The sequence below is a fragment of the Taudactylus pleione genome, unplaced genomic scaffold (assembly GCF_031769625.1).
Source record: "Taudactylus pleione unplaced genomic scaffold, aTauple2 ptg000201l, whole genome shotgun sequence".
In the NCBI taxonomy this organism is placed as follows: domain Eukaryota; kingdom Metazoa; phylum Chordata; class Amphibia; order Anura; family Myobatrachidae; genus Taudactylus; species Taudactylus pleione.
Genome location: NW_028284603.1, coordinates 4,022,514 through 4,049,616, shown reverse-complemented (window position 1 = coordinate 4,049,616; position 27,103 = coordinate 4,022,514). Strand labels below are relative to the sequence as shown.

General features: G+C 43.0%; 1 protein-coding gene across 1 annotated transcript in view; it reads left to right on the top strand.

The window, feature by feature from the left end:
• Positions 1–26,713, top strand: part of BFSP1 (beaded filament structural protein 1) — a 45,228-nt gene extending 18,515 nt beyond the window's left edge. The window contains exons 4-8 of the mRNA XM_088477482.1: positions 672–764; positions 4,075–4,182; positions 17,424–17,644; positions 19,682–19,767; positions 24,977–26,713. Of these exons, the coding sequence (XP_088333608.1) occupies positions 672–764; positions 4,075–4,182; positions 17,424–17,644; positions 19,682–19,767; positions 24,977–25,911 (1,443 nt within the window). The 3' untranslated portion in view covers positions 25,912–26,713. The remainder of the gene's footprint in view (positions 1–671; positions 765–4,074; positions 4,183–17,423; positions 17,645–19,681; positions 19,768–24,976) is intronic.
• The last annotated feature ends 390 nt before the right edge of the window (positions 26,714–27,103 follow it).

The following is a 27,103-nucleotide window of genomic DNA, read 5'->3' as shown; positions in this document are numbered from 1 at the left end:
GTGCAGCCACCCCACCTCCCCGCCTACAAAACGGGGCGAGCTGTCAATCAACATCGACAACCACCCCGTCTTGTAGTGAGCCCTGGAGCGACGGAGCTGCCATTGCTCGCTGGGGCTCGCGCATGTGCATGCCAGAGCCGGCGCATGCGCAGTGGGGGAACATCGACCCACTTGCGAGCGCTGTGCACTCGTGAGCAGGTCTGAATCAGGCCCTCAGTATGTAGGGGATATATTTTAGGAACAGTAGGACTTCCCTGCACAGTCTCATTTTCAGTTTAATGCATTCACGTCTGTCTTTTGTTTTTACTATCCCAATAATCTTTCCTACAGTATCTGCTGCTGTTTTCTGCCCAAACCTGGTGGGGAGATAATGTGGGGAGAGATAAAATATCAAACCACCAGCTTCTAACTGACTATGCCAGAAAAATGACAGAAGCTGATAGGTTGGTATTTTATCTCTCTCCACTTTAGCTTTCAAGTCTCCCCCATAATTTTATATGCAATGTTCAGTTTTACTAAACAATAAATATCATCACTGTACAAAGCTATATATTTTTTTTTTAAAGTGAAACATTTGGTTGGCTTTGTATTTATATGCTGCTCAGCTGCACTCATTGCAGTAATAGTTCCGTGCAAATTATGCGTAATATATGTAACTGTTTACTCAACAGAATCTCATGGAAATTCAGACCTATGTTAACATTTTACAACAAATTATCCAGACAACTCCTCCTGTGACTGCCATTACTGTCGGCATGTACGAGGTAAGAGCCATTATAATAAATCTTTTATATACTGTAGCTGTGTCACCAGTACAACTGAAACAACACTACCTAGTCTCATCTAATAGTGAAGAGTGCATTTGTTGTTCTCCTAACATAGATATGTATAGTTGTTTTGCTGGACTGTCCTGGATTTCTAAAGGAAACACGGGGCCTGATTAAGCTTAGGACGGAATTGCAAAGCTGCAAGCAAGCAGCTTTGCAATTCCACCCTTGCAATTATGGTAATGTTGCAGGTGACAGGGCTGCGGGAACATTGGCCGGCTTAGTGACCCATGGGGTCAGGCAAGCCGGCCGCCGCAGACGAGAGAAAGAAGCTAGGAAATCTTTGTCAGTCAATGGAGATCCTGGCCTCTTCCATCCCCGCAATGGTGTTGACATGCCTCCGTTTCGGGAAACAAACGCCATTGCCACCCCCCTCCCGCCCACAATTGGCAGCATACTGTCAATCACTGACAATCAGCTGCCGCTCTGCATGTGAACACGCAGGACCCGTACTGCACATGCGCAGTATGGGTCAGGTGCCTGCGCAAATTCTCGACCATCAGGAATCAGACCCACAGTTTGTTAGCTGGCTACACCCATTTGGGGGCATGGTTTGGGTTGGTTAATGGCAGGGTTCTCAAACATTTTGCCTGCTGTAAAGGATGCACCGGGCAGCCATCTTCCCACTTCTAGATCCAGGCTCCTTTTTCTCTTCAGCGCATGGTGACATCATGATGGCGTATCGCTGACACTGAGAGCAAAGAGGAGCAGCTCGGCCAGAGACAGTGAATAGGAACAGAAGGCGAAACTAAAGAAGAAATAACAATTAAGAGGGTGGAAAAAGCAAAATGGTTAAACAAAGGGTGGGAACAATGGCGCTAAAGTCAGCAAAACAATGTACAGTATAAGGAGAGGTGGAGTATAGAAAATGGGATAAATCACTAGAAATATATAAGGATGGGCAGAGGCAATACAATAGGACAAACACACCAAAAGATATATGAGGGTTAGTGGGGGAGATAAATGGGACAAAGGGGCATATTTTCTTCAATCCGCATTTAAAGCTGGGCTGGCAACAGAAATCACGGGGTCCGGTACACACATTTATTTAGGGCCGACCCCTCCCCTCCTCCCGAGAGAGATACTCTTGGGTGCAGGATGAATGATGCATGGTTATGAAGATTTTGCAAGGATCATGTAACATGCAGTACTGTACTGTCCCTTTTCCATTACTTAGGAAGAATAATCCTTAATGCCCCAATATAACTGCCCCACCTCCATATTAGTCCTTTAAGAGAAAAGTGCTATATAATAAAATTCTTATTAGAACAGAGAATATCCTTTATTTTCCTGACCTGCTACTGATATTGGTCTGGGGGGTGGAGAGCGAGAGAGAGAGAGAGAGAGAAAGAGAGAGAGAGAGAGAGAGAGAGAGAGAGAGAAAGAGCAGGAGGGAGAGTTGAGAAAGAAAAAGAGAGGGAGGGGAGAGGAAGAAAGGCAGAGGGCATGAGAGAAGGTGAGAGGGAGGGAGGGCGTGATGGTAAGAAAAAGAAGTGTGAAAGAGGCAGAGAAAAAGGAGGCAAGAGGGAGGGAGGGAGGGAGAAAGAAAGAAAGAAAGAAAGAAAGACAGACAGACAGACAGAAAGAAAGAAAGAAAGAAAGAAGAAAGAAAGAAAGAAAGAAAGAAAGAAAGAAAGAAAGAAAGAAAGAAAGAAAGAAAGAAAGAAAGAAAGAAAGAAAGAAAGAAAGAAAGAAAGAAAAAGAAAGAGAGAAGGAGAGAGTAGGAGGGAGGGGGCTGCTATAAATGTGCACAGAAATGTAAGGGATACACTATAATAAATTATGTTTACCTTAAAACAGCTCCAATGTGGGTCTGTAACCGAAACGTTGTATGTAATGTAGGTATGTTTTACATTGGAGTGATGGTTAGTGGTAACCTAGGATTCCTCTTCCCTAAAGTACACATCATTACTCGCCATTGTTCTGCATGTGTAAGAGTGATGTATTAGTTTGCAGATGGATGATATAAATAACACATGTATGGCATACAACATTAGGACCAGTCCTGTGACTTACAGCAGTCCTACATGAGGAGCCGCAGTCCCTCGGGCTGACAGTAGACGGCTCAGCAGTGTGCACTTGCGGGGAATGGATATGGCTCATGTTAGCCTGTATTATGAAGACATCACAGGTGATTCTTCCTCTCATCCTAGGGCACACACTGGCCCAGGCATGCTGGGAATTATAATTAAAGTCCTATTCCTCTATATTGCCAATGGGAGGATTGGTGTGTCTCAATAGTTAACAAAGCACCACTATGTTTGTGCATGTTATGTATGCTACGTAAATAATAAATTGAATTGGGTGAAGACAGATCGATCACCTGTCACCCAGTTCTTGTGTAGGAGACAGTTACTTCTACTAGCCGCGCACAGCCAGAGTCCTCGTGGATACAGGCCCCTAGAACCTTCGGGGCCCGGTACGGCTGTGCCCCTAGTCCCTCCCCTGTCGCCAGACCTGCGGGCAACACACCTTAGAGGGCGTAGATTTACTTTAGCTTCTAAAAATGAAAAGTGGTAATACCCATACCACCCAATCAGATTTAAGGTATAATTTCTTTGTTGTATTCTTGAGAATCTAAATAGTTGCCATAGCAACATCTCCACAGTAGCGCACACAGAGGGGGGGGGTGTTTCTGAGTACCCAGAAACCCCTCTTGACAGCCTCGAGAGCATACATCATGTTATTAAGCCCTGACCCTCTCACGGGATATACCGCGATACTTGGGTTAATAAGGAGAAGGCTCCGCCCCCTCTCGATTACACCCACAAATCAAGGCATTTTGCAGATAGGGGAGGAGCCTAATGACATGGCGCCAGCCTGCCAGGTCCTGTCCCCGCAACTACTGCAAGATAAGTGTAAGGTATCTGTGACGTGTGTGTGTAAGTAAACCCCTCTGGATAAATCCTGCGTTTGCGCCTGCCACCACGTGCTATTTTAGAAGGTTTAGTAAATCTGCCCCTAGGTCAGTAAAGCGTCTGTATAGGATGGGAAGTTCATACATCTTCTACTATATGGTGACCTATATAGAATTTGGGTTGTTACAGTACTAACACTTCCATGCAAAAGCAGTTAATGAAGACGTCTGCTCCATCTTCTTAAGATATTCAATTAAATTCCTTTATTTTCATTTCTTTGTCAACTGAACTGTTCAAACCATGAGATGACCACTGTCTAATAAACCCTGGTATCAAATCAGAATGTTTGACTATTACTGTTGCACAAATAGTTTGTTTTGTTTCTTTAGGAAAAGCTGATATCTGAAAGAAGAATCCCTATACTACAAAGCCAGCTTGAGGAATATAAGAGCATCCTATGTCAGTTACAGGCACAGAAGTTTAAGCTGCAGTCTGAGGTAAGACCTTTGGCACAGTGGGGTCATTTATAGGACAGCATACATGTGATAGCTCCACAGTTTAAAAAACCTGAGTTGACAATAAACTCCCCTGATGGAACCTTTAATTGCCATTCTAGTGTTTCTTGCTCAGCCCCTCCCTGTGACATAATAACTCCTCCCCTAATTTCTATTATAATATGCATATATTATATGAGTAAGACAATTCCCAGCACACATTATACATTTGCCTCTAGTCTAACTCATTGCATAAATGTCACCAAATACACTAGCTGCAATATAAAGTATACATATTTAATAAATTAATTAGTACCATTAGCCACGTAAGCTATTGGATATATAGAACATACTGTCTACTTTGCTGTTGGTTAATAGGGGAAAGTAAATGTTGTATTAACCTTTTGCTCATGTTTCAAAATGGACAGTGATAGGGTCTTCTTGTGTTTTAAAATAACTAGAATGATTACTTAAAAATGCGTTGGAACTAAAAGTTTTTTCCAAATACATTTAGCCCAGATAAGCTTAGGTTTTTCTCCCTAAAACAGCAAGATCAAATAAATGTGCTTTAATTAGATTTTGATGCAGTTCTTGGGACACAAGTGTGAATTTTAAGTTTAAATTGGTAATACTTATCATCAGCAGTATTAGTTGCATAATCAGATTGTAATAGCATTAGCATCTAATCTATAGCATATGCCCTATGCTGTGAATGTGAATCATGTGATATAGATATAGCATATATATGAGTACTTTAGTATGCAGTGTTCAGTAGTTGAGTCCAATCATTAGAAAGAAAGGACTAACAATTGTGAAACTAAACACCAGGGGGTATATTTACTATAGTGCAGGTTTTAAGAATTACAGATGTTGCCCATAGCAACCAATCTGATTCTATGTAACATTTATCTAGCACCTTCTAGAAGATAATAGCTAGAATCTGATTGGATGCTATGGGCAACATCTCCACTTCTAAAAATCCGCACATTAGTAATTATACCCCCGGTACTTCCAAGTCTGCTGGAAATTGCTGAGTCTATCCCATACTTGTTTCTGCGTTCCACATGAAGCTAAATAGTAACAGGAACTTGTCCTCAGTTTGACTCACCAGTTGTTTAAGTTCAGAGAAACTAGCTATTATGGCAGTTGCAACTCTCTGGGAAAACTAGGACACAAGGAGATAAGAGAGATCCTATTCTTTTGAAGTTTTCAAATTATACAGTATTTCATTTTATTGTGGCCAGCTAGTGAAGTGGGGTCTCCCATGTATGTTAGTCAATGGAAACTAGAATAATCGGTCTTGTGTGGAAATGTAAAATATCCTTTAATCATGTACACAGAGCCGTAGCTAGACATTTTGGTGCCCTGTATCACAAAGAGCTTTGGTGCCCTCCCCCCCCAATCGTAAACAGGGACAATGCTTGCCGCAGCCTTCCGGGCCAAGAAAAGGGTATGGCCACACTATAGTACCTCCCCAATTCTCATTACTTATTTACATTACACTACATAGCTGTAGTAGTGTTCCTTATACACATTACGCTAAATTGTAGAAGTGCCCCTTACACATTACGCCACACAGTAGTAATGCCCCTTACACATTATGCCACACAGTACAAATTCCCCCCTTTACACATTTATGCCACACAGCACAACTCCCCCTCCTCCCTTACATGTTATGCCACACAGTACAACTCTCCCCCTCCTCCCTCACACATTACACAGTACAACTCCCCCTCCTCCCTTACATATTAAGCCACACAGTAAAATTCCCCGCCTTCTCCCTTATATATTATGCCACACAGTACAACTCGCTCCCTCCTCCCTTATATATTATACCACACAGTACAACTCCCCCCTCCTCCCATACATCTTAATGGTACACAGTACAACACTCCCCCTTCTCCCTTACACATTATGCCACATAGTACAACTCCCCCCCTCCTCCCTTACATATTATGCCACACAGTACAACTCCAGCTCTCCTCCATTACACATTATGCCACATAGTACAACTCCCCCCCTCCTCCCTTACATATTATGCCACAGCGCCGCCCCACCGCCCGCCTCTGTCTGTAACAGTGTTAACAACACAGTGGACCGGACCTCACCTGGCAGCAGTGGCGGATCTATAATGGGGGGGCCCCGCACCGCACACCCTACACCCATATTATTTTAAACTTACCTGTCCGTGGTCCCGCGGCGGGTCTCAGCGTTGCTTAGAACACCGGAAAATGGCCGCCGTGGGAGTGCACACGGGCCCCCTCCTCTGTTAAGGCGCCCCTGCCTGGCAGGTTCTGTCACTGTCCAATGTCCTGGTGTCCACACAGTGCAGCCACAGTGCGCCGCTCCCTGTCTGACACACCCAACAGCAGCAGCTCCTCCGCAGAGAGACTTCACCCACAGAACTGTGGGAGCCCTGGGCGGGGAGACGTCATGACATAATGACGTCTCTCCCGTACCAATAGATACAGGGCTTGTTGAACTTGCCGGGACGCCGGAGACTCAGGCCGAGTAAGTCACACTCTGTCACATGTAGGGGGGAGGGGGGGGCTGTGGCTGTTAACTGTACTCCTACTGGGTGCGACAGCTGCGCATTGTACTTTAAGCAGCGGCCGCCCAGCGCCAGCAGAGAGAAAATGAGGTGGGCGACCAGTGTTCCGCCCTAATGGCAGTTGCGCTCTGTGCGGTAGCACCGGCCACACCACCCTTGCTACGGCCCTACATGTACAATACTGAACATTTAGGGCCTGATTAAGAGTTGCACACAAGTCCGTTTTGTTGCCGGATCTTGAAATGATTCACACTGCACCGTACAGTACTTTCCGACTTCAAAACTCTCCTCTCTGGGAGAAGCCTGGAGAGGAGATACAGGTGGCTGGTTATAGGGGTGGGACCGGACTATTCGCATTATTAGGCCCCGCCACCTCACTGCAAAATGGCTTGAATCATGCCCCCCTCTTCACATAATGTAATTCCAGGTAGTATTCTCCCCATCCTGCACACTTCGCTAGGGAGTACCCTCTATTCTGGGAGCCCAGGGGACTAACCAAAAAATCGTGAGTCTCCCACAGGTTCCGGGAAAGTACAGTAGGTAAGTATGCGCTGCACATGTATCCAATTCAGGCAATGCAGAGTTGTATGTATCTCAGCAGCGCATCCACCTATTGCCAAATGGGTGTAACCGGCCGGTAGCTGGGCGTGTGCCTGTATTCTAACTGTCCTAATGACGTGTAGGCTGAATTAAGGGTTAATAAGAGTTGGGGATACACGGTGATGTGACTCTTGCACAGATATAGGGCTAGCACAAGTGCGTGCTGATCGTGATAAATAATCGCTGTTACTTTCACAAGGGGATCATACATGGTGCCAACTCCAAATACAGGCAAAAATCCACATTCCTAAGCACGCAATGTGGCTGCACCTGTATGTAAATCCCAATCAAGCACTTACAGAGCAAGTGCCAAGTCTAAGTAATCGGCTACAGTGTATTTGGTCTTTAACCAAAATAATAGGAATTAAAAAATAATTAATTCAAGTATATTCATAAAATTAATTCTACAAGAGAGATGAAAGTTCTACATGTAGCTACGCAGGTCATACATGACTGACATAGAATGAGTACACAATTGAAAACATAAACATTTTATTGACTGTTCATTGCTTTGTAGAAATGACAAGTAGCTTGCAAAATTGATAATACAGCACCACCTACTGGCTATGGGGCATCCTTACACCTTTTCAATGTGTTCTGCCAGTCAAATACATTATATTACGTAATTTTGTGACATTGCTACTTTTAGCCTGAGATGGGTCCTGCTGTATGTTTAAAATTATTGACAACTATAGCCATGAAGTTCTCTAAACAGTTAGGGGTAGATGTACTAACCAATCAGCTCCTAACTGTGACTTTTCACACACAGGGACCTATTCATCATCGGGGGACGTACCTCGCCGCTGGAGGTTACTTAATACCATTGCTTATCATCATTGCTCCAATGCTCTGAAAAGCAGCTGTCCCCGCGATTAGTAGCGCAGCTACAGATGTAGCTGGGTTTGGATCCCTCTTCACATCCCTGGAACTCCTTCCCATAGGAAGGAGCGGGACTACATGAACAAGCTCCATCTTGCAGGCAATCTCAAAAAACTTTACATTTTTGGAGTTTGCAGAATATCAGGTGGTCCTATTCGAACTGATGAATGGCCTGGTAATCTGAATATGCGGAAACTATTGTTTCCACATGGTTAACAAGACATTTATCGTATGATGAATAGGCCCCACAGCCTGTAAAGTGATAGGTAATTTATCTCTCTCCAAAGCTTAGTACATCTCCCCCTTAGGGGCCCATTTATCAAAATGTATTTGAGGTAAAATCCTTTACCTCAAATACTAATTATTCCCCGGATGTATTAAGGAGGGACCACAGCAGGTATCTCCGATACCTGCTGTGATCCCTCAATTGCCGCCGGCAGCCGCCTCCCCCATAGGTTTCTATGGGGGAAGCGATGCTGCCAAATTTACCAATCTCCAGAATGCTATGCATTCCAGATATTGTCCCCTGCAGCTAACGCCAAATGAAGGTGGCGTTAGGCTACAGCGGCTATGGGCTACACCGCACACTATTAGCCAGTGGAGGGATCTGCCGGAACCCTCCCCGGTTATGGCGGATGTTCATGTGCACCACACCCTGTAGTCGCCGGCCGCTCTCCGGAAGCATCGCAGGGACGGGCTCTTTTCAGAGGCTGTGTCCCTGCATGTCCCGGATGATACATGCGACCATTTAAATAAAGTTATCATTATCACGAGTAGGTGCAGTAGTAGGTTTAGCATAAGCATCATTACTAGTTTTTAATATTTATAGCATTACTCTTACAGGTTAATGGGAACAGGAAAAAAAAAGACGAGTCAATGTTTTAATTCTATGTACTCTGCTGCCATCTTGTGTAATATTTTGGATATTGCAGCATTACTATCTAAAATAGGCATGTCAAACTCAAAATACTAACGGGGCTGAATTTTCAAGGTCTACGAGTGAGTGGACCACAAAAAAAAAAAAATTATTCTATGCAATTTTTAAAGGTTTATTATTAATAAAAACCAATGCAATGCCCCCTGTAGTAGTGCCCCTTATACAAGTCTACCCTGTATTACAGCCCCTTTTGCAATGCCCCCTGAATTTGTGCCCCTTATGCAGTGCCCTAGTAGTGCCCAGTATGCAGTGCCCCAGTAATGCCCCTTATGTTGTGCCCTCAGTAATGCCCCTTATGCAGAGCCCCCAGTAATGTGCTTTTATGCAGTGCCCCCAGTAATGCCTCTTATGCAGAGCCCCCAGTAATGCCCCTTAAGTTGTGCCCCCAGTAATGCCCCTTTATGCAGAGCCCCCAGTAATTCCCTTAGTAGTGCCCCAGTTAATGCCCCTTATGCAGAGCCCCCAGTAATGCCCCTTTATGCAGAGCCCCCAGTAATGCCCCTTATGTTGTGCCCCCAGTAATGCCCCTTATGCAGAGCCCCCAGTAATTCCCTTAGTAGTGCCCCCATTAATGCCACTTATACAGAGCCCCCGGTAATGCTCCTTTATGCAGAACCCCCAGTAATGCCCTTAGTAGTGCCCCCATTAATGACTCTTATGCAGAGCCCCCAGTAATGCCCCTTTATGCAGAGCCCCCAGTAATGCCCCTTAAGTTGTGCCCCCAGTAATGCCCCTTTATGCAGAGCCCCCAGTAATACCCTTAGCAGTGCCCCAATTAATGCCCCTTATGCAGAGCTCCCAGCAATGCCCCTTTATGCAGAGCCCCCAGTAATGCCCCTTATGTTGTGCCCCCAGTAATGCCCCTTATGCAGAGCCCCCAGTAATTCCCTTAGTAGTGCCCCCATTAATGCCACTTATACAGAGCCCCCGGTAATGCTCCTTTATGCAGAACCCCCAGTAATGCCCTTAGTAGTGCCCCCATTAATGACTCTTATGCAGAGCCCCCAGTAATGCCCCTTTATGCAGAGCCCCCAGTAATGCCCCTTAAGTTGTGCCCCAGTAATGCCCCTTTATGCAGAGCCCCCAGTAATACCCTTAGCAGTGCCCCCATTAATGCCCCTTATGCAGAGCTCCCAGCAATGCCCCTTTATGCAGCGCCCCCAGTAATGCCTATTTATGCACAGCCTCAGTAATGCCCCTTACTTTGTGCCCCTAGTAATGCCTCTTATTTTGTGCCCCCAGTAATTCCCCTTATGCTGTGACCCCTCCCAGGATAGAACAGACCCCACTTACCTCTATCTTACTTACCTCTCTTCACGCTGGCCGCTAGGCACCGCTCCCACATAGACGCCTGCCGCTCACTGGATCTAACTACTTCCAGCAGGGCAGGCCGCTCACATAGTGGGTGATGTCATGACGTCACCCGCACACCCGCGAAATGCATCTCTGGGAACGCTGGCCTCTGAAGCGATCAGAGGCTTCTCTGATCGCTTCAGAGACAAGCGTTCCAACACAAATATTATGTGGCCCAGTCACTCCTGCCACAATCGGAGCTGAGCTCCGATCGCGGCAGGGGTGACTGGGCCGCATAATTTGTGTATTTGGGCCCACATGGTTAGGCCACATAAATAGCTTCTTTGGGCAGCATGCGGCCTGCGGGCCGTGAGTTTGACATCCCTGATCTAAAATATTCAGTGTAAGGATGATATGGATGTTACTAGAACCAGTGATCCATACACCCTTAAAAAATACATTGAAATACAATAAGAAAATAAATTAGTAGCATCATAACAAAACATGAACTATAATAGGAATAGTTTTAATTAAGTAATTTGCAAGATTCATGTATATTCAATATTACAAAACAATGTTCATTTTTACAATTTCACAAGTTGGAATTTTTGATCAGGTATATATTTGGGGCAAATTGCTTATAGAAACAGTAGTAGAAATGAAAAAAATTATTTATTAATCTGAAATAAAGCCCTTTTCTTATGTAGCCTGAAATAAAAGAGAAATATGGATTATGGGCCTGATTCAGCAGTGCATGCAAGTGCAATGCTAAACGCAGATTCCCGATTATCAGGAATCTCCACGTATGTTGGACCCATTCTGTGAGTGTGCAGAATAGGTCCTGCGTAGTTGCACGCAGACCCTTCTATGCCTCCTCCTGATTGATTGGCAGACACATTTAAGAGGCAGCACAAACAGTGTAATGGTTACTGGGTTCGATTCCCACCTCGGCCCTACCTGTGTGGAGTTTGTATATTCTCCCTGTGCTTGCGTGGGTTTCCTCCGGGTACTCTGGTTTCCTCCCACACTCCAAAAATATATTGGTAGGTTGATTGGCTCCCAACACAAATTAACCCTAGTGTGTATGTGTGTGCGCATGTGATAGGGAACATAGAGTCAGGGCCAGTTCTAGACATTGTGGAGCTCAGGGCGAAAGTTCCCAGTTGCATCCCCCCCCCCCCCCAAAAAAAAAAGAAATAACTTTTTTTTTAGATAACATAACATTATGCCACATGCAGTAATGACCTTTATAAAACATTATGCCACATGCAGCAATGCCCTTTATAACACACGATGCCACGCGCAGTAATGCCCTTTATAACACATTATACCACACGCAGTAATAACACATTAAGCCACATGCAGTAATGGCCTTTATAAAACATTATGCCACATGCAGTAATGCCCTTTATAACACACGATGCCACACGCAGTAATGCCCTTTATAACACATTATACCACACGCAGTAATGCCCTTTATAACACATTATGCGACACACAGTAATGCCCTGTATAACACATTATGCTATATGCAGTAATAACCTGTATAATACATTGTGCCACACACAGTAATTACCTTTATAATACATTATCCCCAATTCAAATTACACCACACAGTAGTCCCTTATGTTATGACACAAAGTGGTGCCCCTTTTACATAATGCCAAAATTTGTGTATCTTATACACAAGGCCCACAGTAGTAGTGCCCCTAATACAATGCCCACAATAGTAGTGCCCCTTATACAGTACCCACAGCAGTGGTGCCCCTTACACAATGGCCCCAGTAGTGGTGTCCCCCATGCAGTGCCCCCAGTAGCAATCCCCCCATTAGTAATGCCCCCATTAGTAATGCTCCCCAGTAGTCCTGCCCCCATTAGTAATGCTCCCCAGTAGTAATGCCCCCATTAGTAATGCCCCCATTAGTAATCCCTCCAGTAGTACTGCCCCCATTAGTAATACTCCCCAGTAGTAATGCCCCCCATTAGTAATCCCCCCATTAGTAATGCCCCCATTAGTAATGCTCCCCAGTAGTTCTGCCCCCCATTAGTAATCCCCCCATTAGTAATGCCCCCATTAGTAATGCTCCCCAGTAGTACTGCCCCCATTAGTAATGCCCCCTATAGAAGTGCCCACTGTTGTAACGTCCCCAGAAATAATGCCAACTGTAGTTGTGCCCACTAGTAGTAATGCCCCCTATAGTCGTCCCCCAGTAGTAATGCCCCCCCAGTGCTGGTGCTTCCGACTGTAAGAAAAAAACAAAACAAAACACAATACTTACCTTTAGCCGCGCTCCTGCTTCTGCTGCCGCTGCCTTCTGGTCCGACGGCGGCTCCTCGGATCTATGGGGAGACGTCATGACATCATGACGTCCCTCCCATAGTACTCTCTCTCTGCCGGAAACCGGAGCTCAGGAGTGAGCTCCGGCTTTCGGCGGCCGCTGCAGGGAGGGAGCTGGGTGCCTGCTGATAACAAATATCAGCAGGTGCCCGGCAAATGCAGCCTCCCGGCAGCGGCGGCGGCTGGGGGGGGATTGGACCGGCGCATTTTTTTTTTTCCCTTCTGGTTTTTTTTTCGGTGGGGGGGACTCAGTGGCGCCCTCTAGGTGTCGGCACTCCGGGCGACGGCCCGGTTAGCCCGCACCTAGAACCGCCACTGTATAGAGTGTAAGCTGAACTGGGGCAGGGACTGATATGAATGGCCAAATATTCTCTATAAAGCGCTGCGAAATATGTGTGTGCTATATAAATAACTGGTAATAAATAATAATAAAAATAAAGACGCAGTGTGGGGGCGGCCGGCGTTCCTGTTAACGGGGACGTGTCCGCCCCATTTTCTGGGAGTGGCCAGCCCAGGGAAACGGAGGTCGCAGGCTGGGATCACCATTGCGACCATCAGTGGTCGATGGTCGCGATGGTGGACGGGCAAGGACGTTAGCCAGCTGAGTAGACCTCAGCTTACTTAGGCTGGCTGACTTGTGAGCCCAGGACACTGCTCGCAAGTTGGCCAGCCTAAGTAAGCTGAGGGTTACTCAGCTGGCTAGTGTCCTGGCCCATCCACCATCGCGACCATCGACCACTGATGGTCGCGATGGTGATCCCAGCCTGCGACCTCCGTCGCAGTGCTGGGATCACAAATGCAGCAGGGGGTGTTATACACCTTCTGCTGCATTTGCAAAAGAGCAAGGATGTAACTGCAAAGCTGCCTGCGTGCAGCGTTGCAATTGCAGTCCTTGCTGAATCAGACCCTATATGTGAAAATCACGCATTCTAAAAGGGGTGTGTCAAACTTATGTCTACATGTGTTTACAGTAGTACGCTTCCATGCTGACAATGCACATATGTGCAACTCTTTCTAAATACATACAAAAATTCTGCTCATGTACAGAATACTTTATAGAAGTGGAGGGTAAATTCCAGTTAATTCAGATTCTAGTCAGTATTTCATATAACTTGGATCAATATCCTGAATGTAGATTTAGATGCCGGTATCAAAAAAGAAAAGGAAGAAATGATAGTGTATACTGCAATGTGACTTGCTAACATTATTGTGCAGGTATTTGGATAAGGGATATACACACCAGGGACAACATCACACGGATTTCTGCCAGTGGTTACCATTGCAAAAAAGTGGTTTCTGTTGTCTGGATTGATATGGACCACAAATGCCCCATAGGGCTGAATCATGCCCAAGATGCAGAGGGATGAATGCTGCCCATCAGTTGGATGGGCCCATCATGCAGGATGCATGGAGTCAGTGGCCCATCATGCAGCGGTCCGAATCCAGCCTATAATGCAGTTTGCCAAATCTGACTCAGAATGCAGCGCATCTTTCTAGAGGCCAAATTCGGCCCACCATTCAGAGAACCAAATGTGGCCCTTCTTGTAGAGGGCAGAATGGAGGCCAAGCACACAGATGGCCGAATGCGTTCCATCATGCAGGGGGACATACTGTATGTGGCCCATCATGCAGGGGTCTGAATGAGGCCCATCATGCAAAGGGTTGATTCCGGCCTAGGATTCAACCCGTCATTCAGAGGGCAGTATACAGCCCATCATTCAGAGGGCAGAATGCAGCCCATCATTCAGATGGCAGAATACAGCCCATCATTCAGAGGGCAGAATACAGCCCATCATTCAGAGGGCAGAATACAGCCCATCATTCAGAGGGCAGAATACAGCCCATCATTCAGATGGCAGAATACAGCCCATCATTCAGATGGCAGAATACAGCCCATCATTCAGAGGGCAGAATACAGCCCATCATTCAGAGGGTCGAATCCCAGAGGCAAACGCAGGATTTTTAAGGGGGGGGTGGTCTTTCTCTCTCCATATATATATATATATATATATACAAGCACACACATAAGTATATACTGTATATATTTATTTGTATATACATACACATACACACATATTTTATGCACACACATACATACATACATATATGCATTGCATACACATATATACAGTCAGGTGCATAAATATTGGGACATTGATAGAATTTTCATATTTTGGCCTCTATTCTCCACCACAATGGCTTTGAAATGAAACAAACAAGATTTGATTTAACTGCAGACTTTCAGATTTAATTTGAGGGTAATTACATCCAAATCAGGTGAATGGTGTAGGAATTACAACGGTTTCTATATGTGCCTCCCACTTTTTAAGGGGCCAAAAGTAATGGGACAAACTAAACAATCCTAAATCTAACTTTCACTTTTTAATACTTTGTTGCAAATCCTTTGCTGGGAATTACAGCCTGAAGTCTGAAACGCATAGACATCACCAGAGGTTTTATCCCTGGTGATGCTCTGCCAGGTCTCTACTGCAAATGTCTTCAGTTCCTGCTTGTTCTTGGGGCATTTTCCCTTCAGTTTTGTCTTCATCAAGTGAAATGCATGCTCAATCGGATTCAGGTCAGGAGATTGACTTGGCCATTGCATAACATTCCACTTTTTAGCCTTAAAAAACTGGTTGCTTTTGCAGTATGCTTCGAGTCATTGTCCGTCTGCACTGTGAAGCGCCGTCCAATGAGTTCTGAGGCATTTGCCTGAATATGAGCTTATAATATTGCCCGAAACACTTTAGAATTCATTCTGCTGCTTTTGTCAGCAGTCACATCACCAATAAATACAAGGGAACCAGTTCTATTGGCAGCCATACATGCCCACGCCATGACACTACCATCACCATGCTTCACTGATGAGGTGGTATGTTTTGGATCATGAGCAGTTCCTTTCCTTCTCCATACTCTTCTCTTCCCATCACTTTGGTACAAGTTGATCTTTGTCTCATCTGTCCATAGGATGTTGTTCCAGAACTGTAATGGCTTTTTTAGATGTTGTTTGGCAAACTCTAATCTGGTCTTCCTGTTTTTGTGGCTCACCAATGGTTTACATCTTGTGGTGAACCCTCTATATTCACTCTTGTGAAGTCTTCTCTTGATTGTTGACTTTGACACATATACACCTACCTCCTGGAGAGTGTTCTTGATTTGGCCAACTGTTGTGAAGGGGTTTTTCTTCACCAGGGAAATAATTCTTCTGTCATCCACCACAGTTGTTTTCCGTGGTCTTCCGGGTCTTTTGGTGTTGCTGAGCTCTCCGGTGCGTTCTTTCTTTTTAAGAATGTTCCAAATAGTTGATTTGGCCACACTTAATGTTTTTGCTATCTCTCTGATGGGTTTGTTTTGATTTTTCAGCCTAATGATGGCTTGCTTCACTGATAGTGACAGCTCTTTGGATCTCATATTGAAAGTCGACAGCAACTGATTCCAAATGCAAATGTCACACCTAGAATCAACTCCAGACCTCTTACCTGCTTAAATTATAATGAAATAACGAGGGAATAGCCCACACCTGTCCATGAAATAGCTTTTGAGTTGATAGTCCCATTACTTTTGGCCCCTTAAAAAGTGGGAGGCACATATAGAAACCGTTGTAATTCCTACACCGTTCACCTGATTTGGATGTAATTACCCTCAAATTAAATCTGAAAGTCTGCAGTTAAAGCACATCCTGTTTGTTTCATTTCAAAGCCATTGTGGTGGTGAATAGAGGCCAAAATATGAAAATTCTGTCAAATTTCAATGTCCCAATATTTATGCACCTGACTGTATGTCACACATACATTACACACACATACATACACGTGTATATGTCACATATACAACACACACACACTTTCTCTATCTCTAACCTTGCAGTAGCTGTAGGTAGCCGATGGGGACAGTTGCCAGTCACCATGTAATTAGGCTCCTCCCCCTAGTGGCAAAATGCTGCAAATCGCGGGTCAATCCTGAGGGGGCGGGGCCAAAATGATGCAAATCTAATGGTATTGTGTCATATTGAATCCACCTCCTCCCCATTGACCCGTGGACAGGACTTAATAAACATGATGCCCGCTTCATCGTCTGTAGGGGGGGGTTTGGGTACTCAGAACCCCCCATATATAACAATAAAAAATAGGTGATAAAAATGTGTCACAGATGTAAAAGAAGGTGTCATAATAAAATGTAGTTCTCTGATCATGGTAACACGTTTCTCAGATTGCCTCCTCTTAGTGTAGTAGGTACTAAGTAGATTAATTTAGAAGTTTTACTGCTTGGCAACAAAAGCAATTTACAGTATAGGGTAACAAATGCAGGATTGTGTTGATTTTCCTAGCATAGATTACATAAAAATGGGAGTACTGTAGTGTCTAGTGAAATGTGCGATTCAGAATGGATTGTGAGGATTTGGGTGGGTCGAGGACGTGGTTCATTCAGTTACAATTTTGCATGTCTATTGTAAATGTTATGAGGTATGCTATTACAGGGTCAAGCAAAACACAGACCACCCCACATGCTACGGAGACTTGCTCCTGAGCTTCCCACTTATTTTCTTATTGCCTCTACATTTACTGAAATAATGAAATTACATTGAAGAGTTTGAATTAACACAAGTGTGCTGAATTTAATGATATTTGTGTATTATCTATTCACAGACTTCCATGCTGGAACAAGCAATTAAAAACACCCAGGAAAGCTACGACGATGAGATACAGTTGTACAATGAACAGATTGAAGTTCTTAGAAAAGGGATAGAGGAAGCTGAAAGAACCTTGGAGAAGTTCACCAATGATTGTCGTCAGCTGGTAATATACCAGCAGTCTTTGGAAAATGAATTAGAGAGGTATAAACGCATCATCGAGAATGAGGATAACAGGTACCTGAATTATGTTTTCTTGTATCTTACATAAAGTAATAATAGATTTGGAGTTTTAGATGACATATTCTATTTTTTTCATGATCTATTTTTCTCCCGTTCAGCAAATCATATTACTAGAAATACAGAAGGACATAAATCAGTCACCTCATTCCAAAACCATGAGCATTACTATGGAGTAGGTCTCTCATTTGCTGCTATAACAGCCTCTACATTTCTGGAAAGTACTTCCACTAGATTTGGAACATGGCTACAAATATTGCACACATTCAGACACAAGAGAATTCTAAGGTTGGGCACTGATGTTGGGTAGTAAAGCTGCCGCCGAGCTGCCCTATCACTGCTGGCCACAGTGATCGGGACACACTAGGGGAGGAGCCAAGGGTGCAGACAGGCCAGAAGGTCCCTCTAAGACTGGTGGCTGCTGGAAGATTGTCTTCCAACAGCCACCCACAGGGCGTTTCTGATTGGTCGCATCAGACATGACCACGCCAGGCAAGTGGTTAAAATGCAAAACTGTAATATCGGTCATATGTAAGAAAGCAATTTATCATGAAATTGTATTGCGTTAAATATTTAATATAGCTAATATAGCTAAATAATCTGTATATAATAGAAAATGACTGAAAATGCAATATTTTGGTATGTATGAAGTGAAGTATAAAACTTGAAAGATACTGGAAAAATGTTCCCTTGTTTATTGCCAGCCTCAGATAACATAAAAACCGGTATTTTTAAGAGAGAGATAATTTCAGACCACAATTGTATGTGTAGATGTACAGTAGTACAGTCCCACTTTTTCTTAGGCATACATGTAGGAGATGTGCAGGCTCAGATTGGTTTGGAATTTCCCGGTAAACTCAGATTTTTTCCTATCAGATTTTCCCGCGAAAAACTGAATCTTTCATGGACAAACATCATCTTTCATGGACTTTTGTCCATGCCTCTTTCTGAGACCTGAAATTTGGCGGGAAAAATGTTAACTTGGCAGGAAAATCCGAACCAATTACAGGGGTCTATTTACTAAGCTGTGTTAGTAAATAAAGTTAACGGTGATAAGGTACCAGCCAATCAGCTCCTAACTGCCATGTCACAGGCTGTGTTTGAAAAATGGCAGTTAGGATCCGATTGGCTGGTACCATATCACCATTCACTTTATCTCCTAACACAGCTGAGTAAATAGACCCCAGAGCCTGAACATCTCTATATCAAATGGGTTAGCCTCTTTTAAATCTCCAAAATGTCCCAAAATTTGTTCACTGCTTTCTTATCTTTAATTGCCTAAGAAGCCCCTATAGGTTTCTTTTGGGTGTGTTTGCTTAAATGTCTGAATGTTGCTCTGTTTTCTAGAGCAATTTTAAGTATTGTCCCTGGTTTGGGTGACTGTGCATGCTGCGCTTCTATCCGGCACATGCACAGTGCAATATATTCCAAGGTGTTGGTCTAGATCAGGGGTTCCCAACCACGGTCCTCAAGTGGCCGGACTGCCCCATCTTAGTGGTCGGACTGCCCCTACCTGTATACTTAACCTTCATCGTCAGCGCACACTTGCAGAAGTCCTATCCATGGTGCAAAAGGTGCAGCTGAAAACATTCGTAATTACACACACACAATTCTTCCCAGCACGACATTGCATTGACATGCCCCTATGAACTTTGCTTATGCGAGAACACTGTGTTACAGTCCAGTTACACCCCTTCAGTTGTAAGTGGAGATGTAACTGAAATGCGCATGACTCTGCATAACCGATATTTGTGTGCGTTCAGTTCCGGAGCATGGTCAGTGCACAAACATACATGATATGCTCCGCAAACAGATTTGCATTCAAATCTATAACAGTCCCTATATATTTTGGGGATATCAATGTAATCCTGGTATTTTAGATCTTTAGGACTATTTTTCATATGGTGTAACACTGGAATTACAGTAATTAAGTGATATATTAGATACAGTTGGTTCTCTGTGTTGTATAACCTTCCTCTGTACAGTAAATCCATCTAACACTATTATTGTTTTCTACCGGTTCTCCTCTTCTAGACTGAACTCTGCAATAGTTGGAACCCCAATCACTCTCTTTATGCAAAGTTACAAATCCTCTCAGTTATCTTCCACAAGAGGAAAAGGTAATGTCTGCGGAATTGGAGATAGATAAACTAATAGATTCTGTACCTGATATGTGGTTGATGTTTTGTTGGTATTGCACCCTCTAATTTATATAAAAAGAACAGTTTGCATATTATGTTGTGGATGCTGCTGCTCCAGTGGATACTCCATTTATTTTTAGTCTAATTTATGGTCTCTTGATTCATTGTGATGATTGGTGTCAGTGATTAACAGTCCTTCAACTATTACTTGCAATCAGTGTTGAATTGGGGCATGAAGTGCCTGCCATAAGGGTTCCGCAGGGGCGTGACCAGTCATTGGGTAGGTGTGGTAATCAACAGGAAGGGCGTGGCCATACCACAAAGGACACGGCATAATATAATGCACCATCAGATTCACAGACACAGCACTGCTGTGTAAGATGCACTGGTGTATGTGTACTAAAAACCCATTGCACAACATAACATATGCAAACCAAAATAAACACCAGTCCAAACAGTAATTTAATTTATGTTTGGTTAGTTAAGGTGGCCTGTGGCTGCTGTATCTGGAGGACATGTAGTTACTATACACAACAATTATCCCATTGTGTGCAGTACACAATATATACTGTAATAGAGTCAGGGAGAGAGAGAATAGTGTTTTGAAGACTATGGGAGGAAACCAATTAGCTGGCTAATTACCCAGGCCGCGTGGAGAAATGCTATTCAATGATGCAGCATTTTCCCAAGCATCAAATCAGTGTTAACGTGCGGAAACCTACAGATTCCACGTAAACTGCACAATGAATGGGTTTTCCCACACCTTAAAACCCTGATTCTAACTTTTCCTTGCAGCTCTTGAAGCTGCAAGGAAAAGTCTATCTACGGGAGATGACATGCAGAGTTATAGTTGATTGCCGGCAACGGGTATCCCCAGCTAATTGGATTCCTTCCTATATATAGACTATATACAGAAGAAATAATATCTTTAGTGTTATTATAAATGCAAAAGTCCCATTTTGTATATGAAATATAATACAAATGCCACCATTTCCAACTGTATATATTGAATGGGAATCTTCTTTTTTGCTGTTGTTCAAATATAAATAACCAACAAGTAACCTGAATGGACGTGTGTGACTTGATATAATATATCTGCAATCAGGGCTAGAGCTAGGCAGCGCTGCGCCCAGCGCCGTCCTGTGTTGCCGCCCCTTCCCTCCTCCGCTCCCTCCCCCCTGTGCTTAAAAATGTCCTATACCGCCGGGCGGGTGGTGGGCGTTTCCTGCGACCGGCTTGCCCGTGTCTGGAGCCGCTACTGTCTGCAATGGCAATAAGTGTAGCTTGTGGGTTCAATATGCACAAGGTCAATGAGAAGCAGTTATACAGTGCTGCTGGGACCACTGTCATCATTACGTATGTGTATACCAGGCCTCCTATAAATCCAAAAAATGTCTCACCTAAAAAGTGCTTGTTTCATTTGTTTGCATTTCCTTGGTGCATGGTACACCTGAATATAAATGCCTCTACTGTACTCAGTGTTTGCTTTGCCAGCCCCGTCTGCCGCAGGAGTAGCTGGTATGCATGTGCCGTACAGAACTGCAAAACGTTTTATCTGGGCAACTATCTATGTGGCCCTTGTCTCCAATTGCATTGCAACATAGTTTATTCCAGATACGAAGTTACAGTACTTGTTTTTTGTTTTCTTCACTCCAAACTGTGAAACAGTCCATTGACCTCTTCATAAGCAACTTTAATCCACTTCTGCTTCTCGTTGATAGGCAGTCTTTGTATTTCTTTCCATGCCACTGGCTTGGGATGTGGTGCTTCTCACATCACGTTAGACAGGTGCTTGGCTGGTATACTTTTGTTCCATCTTGTGGATGTTCTTACTGCATACTAGCCTACCCTCCCCGAACAGCTGGGAGGCTCCTGAAAACTGGGTGGCGCTACCAGCCACCCAGAAGAGCAGGCAGGTCTTCCAGAGCCATCCGCCCCCATCAACTTCCCAAATGAAGTCTGCGGTACAGGCGGCCGATGATGTGATTCGCGTTAAATCACGGTATCGTGGCCCTCCCCACGTTTCACAATGCCAGTAATGGGGCATTGTATAGTGAAAGGTGGGGCCATGATGACGCAATGGTATCGCCATGCCCCCAGCACCTCCTGCTGCTATTACACCCCTGGTGGCCTTCTCCGGGGGGGCAGCGCAAAGGTCGGCAAATATGTCTTACTATGATCTCTTTCTTTGTTTGCTATAGTTGGTTAATTGATTTCAATGACACTTTGCTTGTTTTCCTGTGCTTCTGGTTGTGCTTGTTGCATAGTCACAAGGACCGTACAGCTTTCCGGGAAATCACTGAGCCACCATATGAAACTCATTTATTTATTCTCCAATTCTACATTAGTGCTCCCAATTTATTACTAATGTAGTCCTGTCCTTTATTCCACATATTGGAATTTGCTATACTGTAGTTTCTGATTAAAATCAATTAACTGCTGAGGTTAACAGTTTCATGCACTTTTCTCCCATATTTAACCATTTCACATTTGCCTGTACAGTACTCTTTGGCTTTTTGACCTTTATTGATCCAGTGATCAGGGAATAAAACAGACCAGGCCTCCAGTGTATATTTTCAATTTCGTTCCTGTCTTAGCCAGAACTTCAAATTACTTCCATGGCTTTGAAGTTCTGCGTTGTCAGATTGGTGACTGTGACCTTCAGTGTGTCGCAATTAATGAAATTTTTTTCTCAAGCTTCTGGCTTTCACTCTTGTTCTGTGTTTAAAACCTGTTAGCAGAAGATATGTCAGGACATACAGTACTACAGACATGTTGAGACTAAAGATGATCTTTACATTTTTTTATTTATGAAAACAGTTCCCTATTATACTGTAACAGCACACATCTCTGCCAGCTGCCAGTTTCTGGTTTTCTGTTACTACAATACTGTATATCCTATTTTTAAAACTTTATCAACAACTTAACTATGACACTCAAAGGAAAGAGCCATACTAACCTGCAAAACACATTCAGTATACTCTTGGCAAAAAAGAATATGAAAAAACCCTTTTTGAACAAATTTCTGGAAAACTCAGACAAGTAAGATGTTCTTTAAAAAATACACAGTTCAAACATGGCCATATTCTTTTTGCAGTATACATGCTACCATTGGGTGAAATAATCAGACGTCATGGCCTGGTCTACCACTGCTATGCAGATGATGCACAACTGTACCTGTCCTTTGCTCCAGGTACAAAGGACCCAATAACAACCCTAAATATCTGCCTAGCTGAGCTGCAGGAGTGGGTGAGTGCCAGTTGGCTGCGACTGAACCCTGATAAAACAGAGGTCCTTATGATAGGTCACAAGTCCGGGCTACAGCATAGCCAACCAACAGGACTTACGCTTTGGGGATCAGAATTATAAGACACTGAGCATGTGCGGAATCTTAGTGTTGTCCCGGATAGTGGCTTGACACTTAAACATCAGGTATCAGCCACAATCAAATCCTCATTCTTTCATCTGAGGAACATAGCCAGAATCAAGCACTTAATTCCCTCAGAAGATCTGCCTAAAGTCATACATGCATTTATATAATCACGCCTAGACTACTGCAATGCCCTCTACCCTGGACTCAAAGTAAAAGAATTGCACCGCTTGCAGATCGTACAAAACGTAGCTGCCAGGCTATTAACCAACCAGCCCTGTTCCAGCCACATAACACCCATTCTCTACTCCCTTCACTGGCTGCCTGTCAGATGGCGAATTGTTTTCAAGATTGGCTTACTAAATTACAAAGCCCTACATGACCATGGCCCAGGGTACCTGAAGCAGCTTCAGATTCCTTACCGTCCCACTCGATTACTGCGATCCGTTGATGAAGGACTATTACCAGTCGAATCTCCCGGAATTCATCTGGGGGTCGAGCTTTCAGTTTTGGGGCTACAACATTATGGAACTCACTTCCGCACACAGTTCGAGAGGCCTCCACTCTAGAATCCTTCAAAAATAGTCTCAAGACTCACCTATTCACCCAAGCATTCACTAATGTTCCTTGTTTAAGCTTATTTTGTATTTTGTACTGTAAAGGCAAATGTAAAGTACTTTGAGTCCTTTAGGAGAAAAGCGCTATATAAATAACATTATTATTATTATTATTATTATTATTATTATATTCTAAATGAGGTCGGTTTGCCAATGAAATCTTAATGTAGCTATACTTATATCTTAAGGCGTATGCATCGCACCATCCCATAATTTTCATACGTCAGTGCAGTTGTCATCATTATCATTGGTACTTACACCAACCCCACACTCGGTGCAAGAGATACGACTTAATTAGGCATCCTCTCAACATATGCATGACTCAGAATAGTCTACACACCCACAACATGCCCACGACAATTCCATTTGACACAGACAGAGAGAAACATCTGTGATATGTCCAACTCAGAATCACCTGGAGATACGCAAAGATGTTTATGCTTGTGATGGCACTTGCATGGTTTACAAACATTCACTAGATGCGACCACATTCAGACATGGGTGCAACACAGAATCACTTCTAAAGTGTGATTTACTTTTAAAATATAGTGATCTTTTAGTTTTACCAAAATGCTCAACTGTGAATATGGTTTATCGCTAATACCTATAGACAAAACAAGAGACAGAGAAGAGAGAAGGAAACTTTGGGAAATAACCTAAGATGGACAAATAGGCAAACAGTTAATATACAGTAGTAAACATTAGTGATTTACTTACAGTACATAAAAGAGATGAGTTTACGTCCTATACTAATATATTATCTATATTTCTAATTATTAGCTACTCTGCACGGAGTACTATATGTGAAAAGGATTCACCAGAAATTAGTTCCACATCCAAATAAAAATGCAGGACATTTAATGTAGTATTCTTACATGATTAAATGTAACACAGATATTTGAAGAATATATTTTGGATATCTGGGATTTTTCTTTTTTATTATTGTTATTGATCATCATGGTTGTGAAAATATTATTTGTATCAAAGATCTGGGGGTAAATTTACTAAAGTGAGAGATTTTAGAAGTGGAGATGTTGCCCATAGCAACCAATCAGATTCTACTAAACATTTAACTAAAATCTGATTGGTTGCTATGGGCAACATCTCCACTTCTAAAAGCTCTCACTTTAGTAAATTTACCCCCTGCTCTTATTAAATGTTATTTGCACTATTTGTGACAAGCACATATTTATTTTTACAGATATTACTCTAGCTATACAAGATATTGCCACAGCAAAACCAAGGCAAAAAGGTGTCCCAAGGAAGATGTCAAAGAGAAAGGAGCTTTCAATGGATAAAAGTGATGTTAGCAATGAGGATAAAGTCACAGAAAGAATACAGGAGAGCTCACATAAGAAAGAAATTAAATACGATAATTCGGCACATGGTGAAGCCGAGAAAGAATTTGAAATCTTTGAGCATGACTTGTCTCCAGAAGATGTACCAGATGGAGCACACATCAGTAAAGCCTTTGACAAACTATGTAATATAGTAAGAGATAGAATAAGAGGATACAAGAAACCAGAGCCTTCTCTAGATCTGTTCACCAAAGGTCGTTATGTTCTTGTAACAGGGGAATCAAGTTACTTAGATCCGTGCTTCTATTCCTCTACTACGCACACAGGAGGTAGGATATCTGTTAGTATTATCCATGATTTACTACCAGGGGATGACATTGTACTACCTATCCCAGAATTACCAGAGCCTTCAGAACCATCAGATACTGAAGATGATTCCTCTACAAATGGGAAAGAAGATGAACCAGAAGATGATCATGATGATGAGAAACCTAATGAGGAAGACGATGAAAGAAAGGATCAGGATGGTAAAGACCCAGAGGATAAAGAGGAGGCCAAAAAGCCACCAGATGTCACCAGACCAGATGACTCACGACATGGGTCAGGCAGTATCACTTCTGATTCAGTAAAGAGCCAGAGGCTCAGTACAGGTCACAATAATGACAAAGAGCCTAAGAGTATAATGTCTTTCAGAGGAAGGGATTTTCCAAGTTCTATGAGTTATGAAAAAGTTGAAGTTGTAGAATCGATTGAAAAGATTTCAGATGACAAAATTAAGAGTTATGAAGAAACGGCCATGATTGTGGAAACCATGATTGAAAAGACAAGAAAAAAATAATATAGTGGCATTATTCTTTGGAAACGACATATGTGGTTTCTAAAGAATATATTTTGTTGCTGTTCTGCTATAAGATGTATTTACTGGACTGATAAATCCAACCCGTTAACATAGAATCCAGTTATGCATTGGATTTGATATTCTATTATCGTACTGAGTAGAAAATAACTGTAGTTCACTACATCCATTTTTAAGTGAGAAACAGTCTGTTTGCGCTATTGCAGTTATGGACAAATTTAAGCTAACAAATGCTCATGCAGGTCAATGGGGATTTGTAACAATTAAGTTGTATGGAGATAAAACAGCATTTTTTTTATAGAGAGAAATCCCGTGACCTAACAATCCGATGATATCAGATGATATGAAAGCATTTATAGCACTTATACTGTGATGTGCCATGTAGGAATACTTTATTGTTAGCTCATAATATGAACCATTATAAACAGATGAATACACTTACCCGCCGTGTATTAGAACACTTTTCGTTAATAAGGAGCAAATGTATCAAACCTTCTAAGAGGACAAGTGTAGAAATTGCCCATATCAACCAATTACAGTAGCTTCAAGCTATTATTTATCAAGTATATTCTATAGAATGATAGATAGGAGCTGATTGGTCATTCTGGGAAAAATTTTCCCCTGTTCTCTTTAGAAGGCTTGATACATCTCCCCCTGAGACAGGTAATTTATTGTTCAGTGAAACACAATATCTCTAATTAATTACGTTCATGATAATTAGTTGTTCAGTGAAATGATGTAGAATTTAGTTGCTACACACAGCTGCTTTGCTTCCAAATAAAGACTTGCCTTCTCAAGCATCAGTTACAAATGTGTTCATATTTTTTAAATGTGTTTTATAGTTTATTACATACATACATATAAATGACATGTGTTTGTTCATGTAAAGTCTATGTACTAAGACAGATATGGAGGAAAGATCAGCACATTTTTTGCATACTCTTTCCTCCATATGACTCCTCTCAGGAAATTTTGCTTAGCTATCAACCAGTGGTCATTCCCATTGAAGGGGTCAGTGTGAAAGCTGGGGCATAGTATTGAGATTAATCATAATTATATGGAGCGTATGCCTCCACTTTCCTCTGTGTGTCACACTCTTCTGCCTTCTCAGAGGTGGCAGAGGTCAACTTTCTTCTAAAAATGGGGCACTGCCGATCTATGTACGATTTTTAGG